Consider the following 14,931-nt stretch of genomic DNA (forward strand, 5'->3'; position numbering starts at 1 on the left):
CCAAAAGGAAGAAGTATATTTGAACACCATAAAACTAAAAGACAGCACCCAATCAGATGGGATGAAAGGAGGTTGGTAGGATTAGTTTTTGTAAGATTACATAGCTGGGTATAATAGAAAAATCTGTGAAGTAAATGACCAATATACTTAGGAATTAGTTAGCATAAATATTCCTAATAAAACCTTTTGTTAGAACCCTTTACCCCAGGGGTGTCAAACTGGATTTCTTCAAGGGCCAGATCAACATTGTAGTTCTCCTCCATGGGGTGGCGGGGGGGGCAGCGTACGGTGGCAGGACGGATGCCTCCTGCAGCACCCTGCTGGCCAAAACAGGGCATGGGGGGTCCTGCGCCTCATTTTCACCCTCCATGGCCTCCTGCAGCACTCTGCTGGCCGTTTTCAGCCTGTTTTCCGGCCGGTTTCCAGCTGGCAGAGTGCTGCAGGAGGCCATGGAGGGTGAAAACGAGGCATGGGGGAGGGGACGGCGCACACAGCCCGTTTTAGCTGCCAGAGGCACCGCAGGCTGGTCCTTTGATATTTCCAGGCCAGTTCCACGGGCTGGATATAAGCACCCCGCGAGCCGAATCCAGCCTGTGGGCCTTGAGCTTGACACCCCCCTAAAGTATATTTGATACTTTACAAGTTATAGTAATTTATTCACTTGGTGACTTAGGTGATCCACTTTTGAGCTTTGGTTCTTTTCAAGTGTTTTAGTTGACTACATTTCTATTTTATTTATTTGTAAGTTTTATACTTCCCTGCTTATTTGTTTATTACGCTGGTAGGGACTATTTCTGTGCCCTGAGTGAACTGTCTAGCTTGTGGTAGACTATCTTGTGATGATGTTACAGCATCTAATAATTTTCCTTCCTTTGTTTTTAGATTATGGCTGTGATGTGGAAGATGACGATGGGTATTAAACTTTTCTGTCTCCAAATGGAAATGGTGGGAGAAGCCACTAGTAGTAAAAACAACTCTTCCTGCCTTGGAAACAAAGGTTCTGTTTGCTGTGGATTCCTGTCAGTTTCCCTTGACCTACAGGCAGGCACTGGAGCTTGACTTTAGAATACTTGAAATGTTTCTGATTTGGATCATGACATAAGAAAGATTAACTGAAGCATCAGTTCCAGAGATGAAAGAAGAGCCAAATGGCTACCCAAACTTCCTTTGGACTTACAATGTCCTGGATTCAATAATATATATTGCTGTAAAAATGTGTACAAAGAAGAAGAATTGTTACAGAATGCTAGACTTTTGTGTGAATATATTTGAGACTTGAACTTTTTTAAAAAATAGAACATTTTTGAGTTATATTGTTTACATCAATAGGATTCTTAAAGCAGAAGTTTGTTTCTGCTATAACATCTATATTTTCATGCTTCAGAATCGTATCAAAATGGGCAGACAGCTTCCTTTGGAAACAAGTTCAAATGTATTATTTGTTTGTTTGTTAATACTATCCTAGGATCAGACCATTGCTTGCCTGTAATCTCTATGTCAGTGTAAGACAGCAGTTATATTTCTTGTTTTTAATTCCTTACAAAAAGTTGCTGTATTAGAGTGGAGACCTCATGTGTGTTGCTGTTGTTCAAAGCTTCTTTGCAAGGCAAGTTATTTTGTGTTCCAAGAAAATTAAGCTAGATCTTCCTTTAAGTTCATTGCTACTATTAGAGATGGGGCAAGCAAAGGTTAGGCTGAGGACAGAAGGAAGGAAAGCTCAACAAATTAACATCTGACACTTTTTTTTTCTGACTGAGGACCATTTCACAAGCTTTCTGTGCCCCATCCCAGGTTTTATTTTTTTTAATTTTAAAAACAAGATGATATCTCAGGGCAATTTCTGTCCTCTTGGCAGAAGTGTCAGATTTCTCTCCAAGGTAATGTCTTTGTTTTGTTTTTTAAAGTTTTTTGAACTATTTTTTTTTCTCTTTGATGCAGAGTAATTTTATATTATGTAATGATGTCATTAAGGATGTATTTATAACTCAACAGTGCAAGAGGCTCATCTATCCCTATTTTATCAGTTGATCAGTTGGTATAACTAGCACCCTGAGAAATGTAAAACAGACTAGTAGCTTCCCCACTTAAATTGTGTAAGACAGATTTTAGCTCTGGTTCCTGTGACATTTTTGTACCACTACATTTATTTGTTATTAGAAGCAGAAGCATTAATAACACTTTTCATCTTTTGTTGAACAAACGAAGTAGCTTTATGGAAAATAGTTTTTCTGTTTAAGTGAAAGACACCCAGTTTTCATGTTGATCTTTATATTAGCCAAACTACCTCTTTTTGCCAATGCTTAACTATACCAACTCAAAGTGGGATGGTGCTTTTATTTCATCCACTTGAAGAATGAAGTGGAAACCAATTTGTTTTCCTTTGTTTCCAAGACCAGGATCTCAAATGGCAAACTGTGTCTTAATTATACTGCTTCAGTTTGCAAATTGGAATTCCCATGAGGAAATGGCATTCCATGCAAATGATCCTTTCCAAATAGGCAATTTAGCATAGTAGAGAGAAATGCAGGCATTTTTTTTTTTTTACAGAAGCTTTCAATCAATGAACACTTCACATTTAGACTGGCATACTTGGGCCAGGTACAGATTTATCACCTTATTAAATTAAACTCAAGGTGGTTAAAGGTTAGCAATATATACAATAAGAAAAAATATGTCTAGTCCAGTGAACTATTCCTGTGTGGAGGGCACTAGTACTTGTAAAATTACAACTCTTTTTTCAATAATACTTTGTCCAGTTTTTCTCTGAAAAAGATTGTTATGGTAACATAATTTATTCATTGCTAGAGGAACAAGCAAAACAAATGCTTTTTTGTAAGCACTGAATTAGGAGTTTGCCAACAATTAGCTTGAGCAGCTGCTGCTTTGCCTTATGGCAGGGATGAGAAACCTGTATCCCTCCAGAAGTTGCTGAACTACAACTTTTGGCAGTCCCAGCCAGCATGGCCAATGATGAGGGATGCTGGAGGCTGACATCCAACACCATCTGGAAGACCACAGGTTTTGCATCTCTGTCTCATGAGTTCATTTGTTTCCAAAGAGATGTTCGAAAAGAGGTAAAACCTCTGGTTGGTGACTTTACCTCCTCATTGCATTTGAGAAAATGAAAGTCTCTCTGTCAGACTTCTTAGAATAGAAATTGCTACTGCTTCAAAGAAAGTATTATGTTGGCAGAGGAAACACACACACACACACACATAGGAAATCCATAATTTTGGAATCAGATGTAAGTTAGTAATGTTTGTGTCCCAGATCAATTTCATAATAATCACATTATAATCAGATACCTATGTCATTGGGTTCTCTATGCAGCCTGGCAAGTTTCTTTTTCCAGTGTAGTTCTTCATAGCACAGATTGACCCCATGGAGTTGGCTATGCATTGTAACCAGTTCAATTACATATCTGGATTGCAAGTTACAAAACTGGAAGGGGTGGAGCAGGGGCATCATGGATAAACATGCAATAGACACTTCATAATCAGAGTCCGAGCGGATCAGGGTTGGCCATCACTGTAATTTCATTTAAGCATTTTTATTCTTGTTGGGTTGCAAAATAAGCCACAAAAGAAGTAGAATTGGGAGTAAAGTCATTCTTGTAGGGGCTTGTAATATTAAACCCTTTATCCTATTTAATTTTCTAATAAAAATGCTGTTTCAAAGAATGTTTATATATATATGCTTGTTTGCAATTTGTTCTTGGAAGCCATATCTTCCTTTTGCATCACTGTTCTGTTCTCTATCTGTCTTAACATCCAAGCCTCTCATCCTATTTTTTGGAAAGATAAAGAAACGAGAGAGCTAAGAATTGGTCTTAAATAGTTTTGCCCATTGCATACTAACATAATTGTTCAGCTGCATAATTTTCCTAAACTGAGCCAATCAATAATATTTATTCAGTCAATGACCAGCAAAAATTTAAAAGAACAAAAACAGTCAAACAAATAAATACAATAATAAAGTAACAACTCACAGAATAAATCTATAAAATTCTGACATGAGCATTCATTATCTCATCACTCATCAGATTTAAATGTAATATGCAATGCTTTTGTTGAAAAATGACAGAATAGTAAAAAGTAGTTGAGAGAAAAAGCATTTTTGTAACTTAACTATGTGTTTACAGCAAATGCAGCTGTATTCTGAATTTCATCCACTATTTGCCCACAAATAACATTTTAATGTTGGGTCTAATAGTGTTGCAGATCCTACACTACAGAATTAAACATACAAAAGTGAAAAGGTGGTTTTGGAAGCATTGCATTCCACTATGCCATTCAATTTGTACTTGACATTGATTTCTATCCTTTCTATTTGTTCTATCCTTCCTTGTGCTTCACAAAGACTGGAGTTATTGTAATAGCTTCTTACCTCCTATCCTCAAGCTTAATTTTCCCAAGAAGAATGAAGAAAGGGAGAAACAGCACTAAGAATCCATTCATTCGAGTACGTGGCCTGATAACTTTTGTTTAAAGCATTTTTGTTGTGCTGGAACTACAGTCTTGCTGCCTCCTACATTAATTTCTGAATCGAGCTATCTGATCTAGGGTGCAAAAAATTGGACAAACGCCAGATGGCAGTAAAAGGCAGGAGTTTTTTTATCTCTCTTTGAGACCACCTTTTGGTTATTCAGATCAGGTTACCCCAGACAGGATAATCCTATATCTGTAGATGGAATGTTTGAGAGCCAGTTTGGCCTTGTAGTGAGGCTAGAAAGTGGGAGACCATGAGTTCAAGTTTGGCCTTAGCGTGAAAGCCTGCCAGGTGACTTTGGGCCAATCACTCTCAGTCCAGCCCATTTTAATTTGTTGTGGGGAAAATAGGAGGAAGGTGTGTTGGATATGTTCACCGCCATGACTGATTTGTAAAATAATAAAGATGAGATAGAAGTAAATAAAATAATAAAAAAACCCTAGACATTACATTTGTTATTTGTATGCAATACATTGCACAAATTATACTTATGATGAGCCGCGGTGGTGCAGTGATTAGAATGCAGTACTGCAGGCTACTTCTGCTGGTTACCGGCTGCCAGCAGTTTGGCAGATCAAATCTCACCAGGCTCAAGGTTGACTCAGCCTTCCATCCTTCCGAGATCGGTAAAATGAGGACCCAGATTGTTGGGGGCAATATGCTGACTCTGTAAACTGCTTAGAGAGGGCTGTAAAGCACTGTAAAGTGGTATATAAGTCTAAGTGCTATTGCTATTGTGAAGCCAAATAGTTAATTATTGGTATTTTAGCAGGCAAGGAACAGAGCTGAGCCTTTTCTTTCTTGTAGAGATCCTGCTGCAAATCACTTCTTTGAAGCTCTTTATTTCCATTTGAGAGAGACCTTCACTGACACTTTTAGGACTTTTCTTTCCAATAGCAGCTCTGGAATAGTGGATTTTCATCAAGATTGTAGCAAGGAAAGAAGTTAGCTTCCCCTTTCTTCCCCCTGCAATCTGAATCAGCTCTTTTTTAACCCCTTCCTAAGGGGTTAAAAGTAGATCCCAAGATCTACTACTTTGTATTTTTAAAACGTGACCAAAATGTCTTTAATCTCCTATCTAATTTTGTCTTGAATTCAGTTCTTTTTTTATAAACTGGAGATAGTAAACAGGTCACAAGGAGGCTGCCAGTTCAACTCCTCTTAGATCTATCCAGTCATGTACTGTATACTGAAGATGGCTGCTTCATGTGGCTATTCTGTGTGTGTACCCCCCCTCTCTGTGTGTGTGTGTGTGTGTGTGTGTGTGTGTGTGTGTGTGTGTGCTGTTTTTGCTTCCAACTACACATGGGGGAGCAGACCATTGTTTTGTGAGGACAGAAAAATATTTGAATTTATCTTTACATATTTAAAGATATCCAACCTGCATCAAAGTTTATGATTCATTTAATTTCATAAGATCTTTTTTTCCATAATTCATTTCTCTTTGATATAATTAAGCTCGGGGAATACACATGGATAAGCAGATGCCACTTTCTGATTCTGTGCTTGCTTAGGCAAAAACAACAACAACACGGAAAGGCAAGTGGTACTATTAACCTTCATCTGCCACTGTAATATTATGCTGAAACATTTTGTGGAATTCCCTTGAAGTAATTTGGATTATAGTCTCATTTCAGATGAAACGTAGGAGTTCAGGGACTGTTGGTTTTAAATTGTGAAATGTGTGTATCTTTCCTCCCTAGTACACATGTTTAAGGCATTCAATTAGGCAAAATATCCCAGCTGTTGAGTTGTGCTTCTGCACCCTGTAACCTTCTTCATTCTTTTGTCACTGAGCCTCCTTAATTCTTCTGTCATCTGGCAGCTCAGCCAATAGGCAGGTGGTAAGCCAGGTGTTTGCTGCATATGCCTGTTTGTAGCAAGCCCCCCCCCCTTCAGCATTTTGAGAACGATGACTCCCTGGAACCCCGACCTTCACATGAGTGGATGTCTGTACACAACCAATTAAAACTAAATTGTATATCAAGCAATTATCCCAGGCACCCCAGGAAAATGAAAATCTAGCGTTTAGCAAACAGCACAGAGAGGACAAATGTAGGTTATGGCTCAAAACATTTGCAGGTATTTGGTATTTTAATCTATATATCAAACATTCACATTTAGTATCTTATCTCCATTCTATGTGCTATTTTTCATGGAAGTTATATTCTTCAGTACAGGAAGCTTTAAGCAGGAGCACACAGCACTGGTATGAGCCACAGTGGCGCAGTGGTTAGAGTGCAGTACTGCAGGCTACTTCTGCTGACTGCCGGCTGCCTCTAATTTGGCAGTCAAATCTCACCAGGCTCAAGGTTGATTCAGCCTTCCATCCTTCCGAGGTGGGCAAAATGAGGATTCAGATTGGCGGGGGCAATATGCTGACTCTGTAAACTGCTTAGAGAAGACTGGAAAGCACTGTGAAGCAGTATATAAGTCTAAGTGCTATTGCTATTCCTACTAGTTTTAACTATATTGTTTGCATTCTCTTTAGATTGTGTGGGAGTTCATTATTTCATGCTGCTTTATGAATTGTTCATTGAAAAATATACGTATTGTCATTGCTGTCATTTACAAGGCCATTGTCTTTAGTATACACAAATTCCAAACAATCAAAAAAGCACTGAAGGCATCCTGGATGGTTCCTGTGACTTACATCATGAACCACACTCCAATTCCTTGTTTCACACGCATGCATTATTTATAGATATTTTAAGCCATATGTTACTACATGCTCTTGCAGATCTATCAGTATTTTTTTAAAAAAACCAAGCATTCATTTTGCTCTTCTTTTTCAAAATAAGCAACGTTATACTGAATGCAGAAAAGAAGTAAGAAATAGACAAAGAAATTCAAGATGTACAATAAGCAAAATGAAACAGGTAAAAATAAATTACAGTACATCAACACCATTAGTTATAACTGCAAGCTATCTAGCTTTGAAAATTATCCTTATTTTCATCACTTTCATCAATACACCGTTTCATACAATTCTTTTATCCTTTAAAATTTCCTTTTATCCTTTAAAAATTTTCACCTCTCTGTGTAAGAATCTCATAAGCTCCAGACAGCCCCAAATTCATATTTTGGTTATTTCTATATGACAAAATCACTTCAATCACACCTCTCTTGCGCAAGCTGCACTGGCTCCCGGTGGTCTTCCGGGTGCGTTTCAAGGTACTTGTCACCATCTTCAAAGCACTCCATGGCTTAGGACCAGGATCCCTACAGGACCGCCTTCTATCACCGAATGCCTCCCACCGTCCAATATGCTCTCACAGAGAGGGCCTCCTCAGGGTGCCGTCAGCCAAGCAATGTCGGCTGGCAACCCCCAGGGGGAGAGCCTTCTCTGTGGGGGCTCCTGCCCTATGGAACGAATTGCCCCTGGATATACAAAGGATCCCCGACCTCCGTGCCTTCCATCGTGCGCTGAAGACCCTGTTATTCCAGCAAGCCAGTCTGATGGGACAATAATTTTAATCGGGTTTTTAAATATGAGTTTTTAATATGGTTTTATAAGGGTTTTAGAATGGGAATTTTACATTCGGCCAAAATTGAATTATTTTAATATGGTTTTTAAATTTGTCTTGTATATTATTTTATTATGGCTGTTCACCGCCCTGAGTCCTTCGGGAGAAGGGCGGTATAAAAATATAATAAAATCTAAAAAATCTAAAAATCAATGTATCTTTTTTTCATACTGATCACTCGTATTAGGTATCCATTCATTTATAATGTTCTTTTTGCTTTATAATGCATAATTCCATTCCCACAGTATTTAGCTTCTGTGTTTCTCTTGACATTCCCAACTCTCGCTTCCATATATAAAGTGGACAGTCATGCCTAGGAAGATCTTTGCACAAATTTATTCAAGATTGCTCAGAAGTTACAGATGGTGCAGAATGCATCTCACTAGGCCCATGTAACATCTCTACTGCAAGAACTGCACTGGTTACTAGTGAGAATCCAGTTGCAATTCAAAATTGCAATGCTGATGGTCATGACACCATACCTGGATATCTGTGGAATTGTCTTGTCTCCAGTTACCTCTACCTCTCTTATAAGATCCAATAAAGCTGGTGTACTCCCATCAATTCAACAGTGCCACCTTATAGGACTGAGGAAGCATTATTCTATATCAATACCTTTTCTATGGAAAAATTTTCCCCCTGATATTACTTTGGCTGGTCTTTAAGACATCTCTAAAGATCTGCTTTCTTCTCCAAACCAGGATACTATGAGAGCTTGTTAGGGGTGTTAGTTGTCTCCCTTACAGTATATTTTACTTCATTTTGTTTTATTTTCCTGAATTTGATGGGTCATCACATATCCTTGTCTTTTTCCCTGCTCAATATTGAACCATTCACTAAGCATTCCACTTACTCTCATGCATGCTTTATTTCCATCACATATTGCTGTTCTTGCATTCAATAACCAACCATACACTCTACGTACACAAAACATTCTACAATTCAAATCCATTCACTTTATCCCATGATTTCTCTGAATGAACAAACATACAATAAAACATTTCATGTTCATATATTTCCAACTGATCGATGAACAGCAAACACCTGGTCTGCATCAAATTGCATTGAACTTTTACTCAAAGATTACTCTATGCCACCTCTTACATCCTTTCAATAAAGAGTTCTGCCAAACATGTTCCCAAACACATTTAGCAAACTCCCCCCTTGTAATTTTTGCATTCACTCTGCAACCGTTCTCTTTGTATAGAAGAATAATAGCAACATTCTTCCAACTTTTAATTCCATTCAATCTGCCAGAGACCCCCTTATTAGTCCTCTTCATTTACTTCCAAATGGGTTTTTTCCACCAAAATTACTTTTTCTTTGTATTAAAATCTTAACCATTCCTTGTTCTTTTATACTACATTCTTTGCATCATCTTTTTTTTATCTTTCATCTATTTTTTAAAAATCAAACATTCTCTTACATTTATCCACAGCTTCCTTCATTTTAACAACCCATCAAACTGCCTTTATTATACTGTCTTTTGATGTAGTTCTGTGATGCTCTATAATTCTATAACAGTGTTTCTCAACCTTAGTCACTTGAAGATAGGTGGACTTCAATTCCCAGAATTCCCCAGTCAGCATGGCTGGTTGGAGAATTCTAGAAGTTGAAGTCCACCCGTCCACAAGTGGCCAAGGTTGAGAAACACTTATATAATGTTTCAAGCAATCTTCCACATCCACTTTCCTTGTATATATTTTCTGTTCATTCTATTGTCAATTATGTGCTAATACTTTTTTCATACCCAATTGATGTAGACTTTTCTCACAGTCATTCTACTTTCATTTATTTCACTTTTTTATTTTCTTTCCTGTTCAGTTTTCTATAACATTTAATTAATTAATTCCCCACCCACACCCCCATGGATTAGCCCACATCATCCTTGTACTCTTAATTATTTCAATCTTTCATCATAAATTTTCAGATGAATCATGCTTCCAGTTTTATATTGATTTTTTTTTTGCAATGTGTACACATAAATAGGCTTCCACTTAAACCACGTATTCAAAACAGAATATTGCTAAGCAGATACTCAACCGCCATCATTTGCCTTCATTCCTGGCTTTCTGAACGACCCAATCACTTTTTCTGTATTTTTTTGTCTCATTCTCACCCATCCATTCATGTCACCTAGCAAAATAATTTTGAATCTATTAAATGCTTCTCATTTTTTAAAAGCAGTGATCCCCAACCTTTATGGCTTGGGGGGGGGGCAAGGAAGAGGGGAACCAGCCTGCATGTGCATGTGCCAGCCCCCCATTTGTACAATCTGAGCGCATGCATGTGTGCTGGCCCGCTGTTTGTGCAATTTGAGCTGCGTGTGCATGCATGCACTGGTCAACTGCTCATGTGGCTCAGTTCCGAATGAGCTATGGCCCAGTAGGGTCAAGGGATAGGGAGTCCTGTTTTAAAGAACAAAACTTAGCTTTCATGATCTTTACCATTTATTCATCTAAATTCCAAGTTGCAATCTCTCATATGCCATAGTCATCACCAGATCGTTCCATAGACATTGACTTCCACCAGTCATTATGACTTAGGTCCATCAAGGCTTTCATGTAAACTCCTGGCCTCGTGTCTGTGGTCCATGTTGCATTCTGTGCTAATGGTAAAAACAATACTGGTCAGTTTTGACACATTTTGATCAGTATGCCACAAGAACCATCATGGAAGCTCACATGTTATTCTATGCTTCCCAGAATCACACTAATCATGCTAAATGAATACATAATTTCTATGTAGTACTGTATAGGATCTCTAGAAAGACAATTGCATAAGCCACCAACTATTAGGGGATATGTGCAGAGTATTGATATATACAGTATATGGCTCTTTTTTAAAAAATGGTTATTAACATTTTTGTGACTCAGTGATGTACAAAGATTCCTTGAATAGCTATTTTACTTCTATCAAGGAAGGCATGTCTAATCGGTGAAGAATGTTTGTATCTTTTTGGAGATTTTTTTTTTCTTGAACAATACACAAAGTTGCATTTTTCTAGTGACTTGATTATACCAGCAAGAGATTATGTTAAACATGATTGTCATCCTATATTAGATATAAAAATGGAATCATTTTTCTTTAATACCTTGTGGCTTCTACAAACTTCTGGTAGGATTGAAGCTTGTAAGTGGATAACTAAGAATGGCAGCCTCAAGGTCTCAGGCTGTGAAATTTAAAGATAATTCATGGACAGTTATTCTAGTATTACTCCTCAAAGTGTCTGTCTGTTTGTCTGTCTGTCTGTCTCTATATCTATATCTATATCTATATCTATATCTATATCTATATCTATCTTTCTATCTATCTATCCTGTTTCCCCAAAAATAAGACATCCCCTGATAATAAGCCCAATTGGGCTTTTGAGCACATGCACTAAAATAAGCCTCCCCCTGAAAATAAGCCTTCCCCAAAAATATTTAAACGCAGAGCTGGAAATCAGGTAAGATGGCAAGAGGAGCCCCATCTTGCTTCACGCGCTCCAAAATAATAAGACGTCCCCAAAAATAAGGCCAAGCGCTTATTTCGGGGTTCAAAAAAATATAAGACAGGGTCTTATTTTCAGGAAAACATGATATCTATCTTATCTATCTATCTATCTATCTATCTATCTATCTATCTATCTATCATCTATCTATCTATCTATCTATCTATCTATCTATCTATCTATCTATCTATCTATCTTCAGTTTGCTATGAATACAGGCAGCAGAATTGAATGATAAAGTATTTACTTTACATGCAGAAGGTCCGAGGTTCAGTCTATGACAGATGTAAATAAGGTAGGAAAATCCCTTGCTTTGGGAGACATAAATATGCATAACACTGGGATCAGTGACCCAAAACTTTAATTAGGTACAAGGGTGGAGTAAAAGCATGTATTTTACCATATAGTTTCTATTGCAACAACTTTTCTATGTGTCAGGAGCCATGGGAAACTGAACTCCCTTATGGTTCTCAATGCCTGTGAAAGAAGTAATCATGGCACAGTGAAAACCTTGGGGTAGTGCTCTTCTTTTCCTAGGGGAGGAAGGAAGTACCAAGGCTTAGCATGACTAATAAAAATCTTCTAAAATATTATTGTGCGATGGTGATCTAATGTTCTGATATTTCACACACTATTCATCTGGGAATAATTTCTTCCACTCTGTTGTAGTGGTCAGAGCGAGAGATAGAGTGAATTAAACATCTATCAAACTGCACAAAATGACTATATCAGCGATAAGGATGTGGTGCCCCCAAATACCTTAATAGAACATATGCTGATGCTTCCGGTGAAGTCTTGCTCATGGAAAACATTACTATTTTTAGCCATGTGGGGAATAAATCTTCTAGGCTTCTCATCTTTTATCTACAAAGCCACTTTCCAATAGCACTTCTCACCATAGAAGAGTTAATGTTGATAATAATGATGACAAATTGCTTTGCCTTTAAAAAGAGAGGTGTTATCGTTTACACATGTGACCTAAAAAAAAGGAGCTGTGCATGAAGAGTCTGTAAAAGGAGATATGAACCTAACGGAAGTGTTCACTATCAGCAGTGGGTTTCACAGTTGCTAATGGTTTGCTCCGGGCGTGCATGCTTGTTTTGTGCATGCACGCACCTTCCACGCATGTGCCTGGCCTTCCATGCATGCGCTTTGCTCACTCATGCACCTTCCACGCATGTGCCCGGCCTTAAAACCGTGCCTAAATAGGACAGCATAGAGCCAGGGTGGGTGAGCGGGTGAGCAGGTCCACCCAGGATCTCCGCCAGTGGTTCACCTGAACTGGTACAAACCGGCTGAAAACCACCTCTGTTCACAATCAGTTGTCTTAAGGTTCCAAAATTCAATCCATGCACCTTCATGGTTTACGTCAATTACCTAAAATGTACTGTAGTTCCCTTTCAAATATGTTGGTGTAGAACTCTCATCATTTCCACCTAATGCACTACAACAGTGTGTCTCAACCTCAGCATGCTGAGTGGGGAATTCAGGGAGTTTAAATCTACACATCTTAACACAGAAGTGCTTTTTCAAAAGGCAACTGGACTTTCTTGGGGTTCCCCCCCTTGAAAACATTTTGCTTCTCATCCAAGAATTCAGTCAGAACTGAAGAAGCTTCTTGGATGAGAAGTGATATGTTTTCAAGGGGGGGGAACCCAAGAAAGTCCAGTTGCCTTTTGAAAAGCACTTTTGAGACAAACATGACCTGAATGGTTGAGAATCTGCATAGACACACATTCTTTAACATTGTTGAAGTTGTAGAGGCGAGGCTGTAGAGCCAGTTGTCTTAGCTGGTTAATAAGTGTAGGGCCAAAACCAGAAGAAGATAGGTTCCTCTGTCCTAATGATGTTGCAGAGATGGTCAAAGGATACTTCTCTTTATTCTTTAAGGACAATTGTCCAAAGTGCCTTTATATTTTTTCAGTAAGTAACCATTCTAGGGGAAAAAAAGATAATTTTAGCTGACACAATTGTGATCTGTTGAAATTACATGCACTCTCAGTCTGATGGGATAAGATACCTATAACATCCTGACTACCTCTTCTGCAGAAGTATGGAATCAATGTCAAATAAAGGTTATTAAACACATCCCTTAGAATATGAAGGAAATAAGAGAAAATGAGATGCTATGTATCAAGAGAGCTGTCTAGACAAAATATTATACTTGTCAGTAGAAGCTGTTCAGGACCTTGGGCCAAACCACCCTTAGTCCTGCCAAACAGACAGCAATGGAGCCAAGTGCTCTGTTCATATGTCATGGACCCATGTCTAATGTAAAAGTAAATCCCATTAAATCCAGAAGAATTTACTCATAGAGCAGCAGTCCACATCTCTGGCTTAGATCAATATAAATTGCATAATTTTGGTAGTTCTTGAATCATAAGGCTGGAAGGGATCTCAGAGATCTTCTAGTCCAACTTCCTGCTCAAGGCAGGAGCCTTATACACAATCAAATTGTTGTTCAGTCTATTTTTCAAAACTTCCAGTGATGAAGCAGCCACAACCCTAGGAGGTAAGCTATTCCATTGATTTATTGTTGTCACTGTCAGAAAATTTCTCCTTACTTTTGTGTTGGATCTCTCTTTATCAAGCTTCTACCATTACTTATTATCCTGCCCTCTGATGCCTTAGAGAATAAATCAATCCCCTCTTTGTGAGACCCTCTCAAGTATTAGAAGAGAGTTATCATGTTCCCCCTAATCCTTTTCTTCAATAGGCTAGACATATCTAGCCCCCTCCACTGTTCGTTATACAAAATAGCCTCCAGACTGTTTATCATCTTTGTTGTGCCTCTCTGCACACTTTCCAGGGTCTCAACATCTTTTTTGTATTATAGTGCCCAGAACTGGATGTAGTATTCCAGTTTGGTATACAGCAGTACTGTCACTTCTCATTGCCTTGACACTATCACTCTCTTGATTCAGCCTAGGACATTTTTGGCAGCTGCCATACACTGCTGCCTCATACTTATGTGATGGTCCCTCAGGACACCTAGATCTCTCTCACAGTTACCAGTTGAGCCAGGTACCACCTATTCTATTCCAATTCCATTCCAATTCCAAAGAAACGCAATGACAAAGAATGTTCAAACTATCGCACCATTGCACTCATTTCACATGCTAGTAAAGTTATGCTTAGAAACCTACAAGCTAGGCTTCAGCAGTATGTGGATCGAGAATTACCAGAAGTACTGGCAGGATTTCGAAGAGGCAGAGGAACTAGAGATCAAATTGCCAACATACGCTGGAGAAAGCTAGGGAGTTCCAGAAAAACATCTACTTCTGCTTCAATAACCATGCTAAAGCCTTTGATTGTGTGGATCACAACAAATTGTGACAAGTTCTTAAAGAGATCGGAGTACCAGACCAGCGGTGAAAACTGAACCAGTTTGCTACCGGTTTGCTGGCCGCACATGCACGCTGTG

The 14,931-nt window shown here is 38.5% G+C and overlaps 1 protein-coding gene across 4 annotated transcripts in view; it reads left to right on the plus strand.

Annotated features, from left to right (window-relative positions):
* Nucleotides 1-3,680, plus strand: part of BRF1 (BRF1 general transcription factor IIIB subunit) — a 220,274-nt gene extending 216,594 nt beyond the window's left edge. For all 4 annotated transcript variants that reach the window (XM_034433593.3, XM_034433595.3, XM_034433594.3 and 1 more), the window contains one exon: nucleotides 883-3,680. In XM_034433593.3, the coding sequence (XP_034289484.2) occupies nucleotides 883-920 (38 nt within the window). In that variant the 3' untranslated portion in view covers nucleotides 921-3,680. The remainder of the gene's footprint in view (nucleotides 1-882) is intronic.
* Nucleotides 3,681-14,931: the final 11,251 nt, after the last annotated feature.

This window comes from Pantherophis guttatus, chromosome 1 (assembly GCF_059756535.1).
Source record: "Pantherophis guttatus breed Tessera chromosome 1, ASM5975653v1, whole genome shotgun sequence".
NCBI lineage: Eukaryota > Metazoa > Chordata > Lepidosauria > Squamata > Colubridae > Pantherophis > Pantherophis guttatus.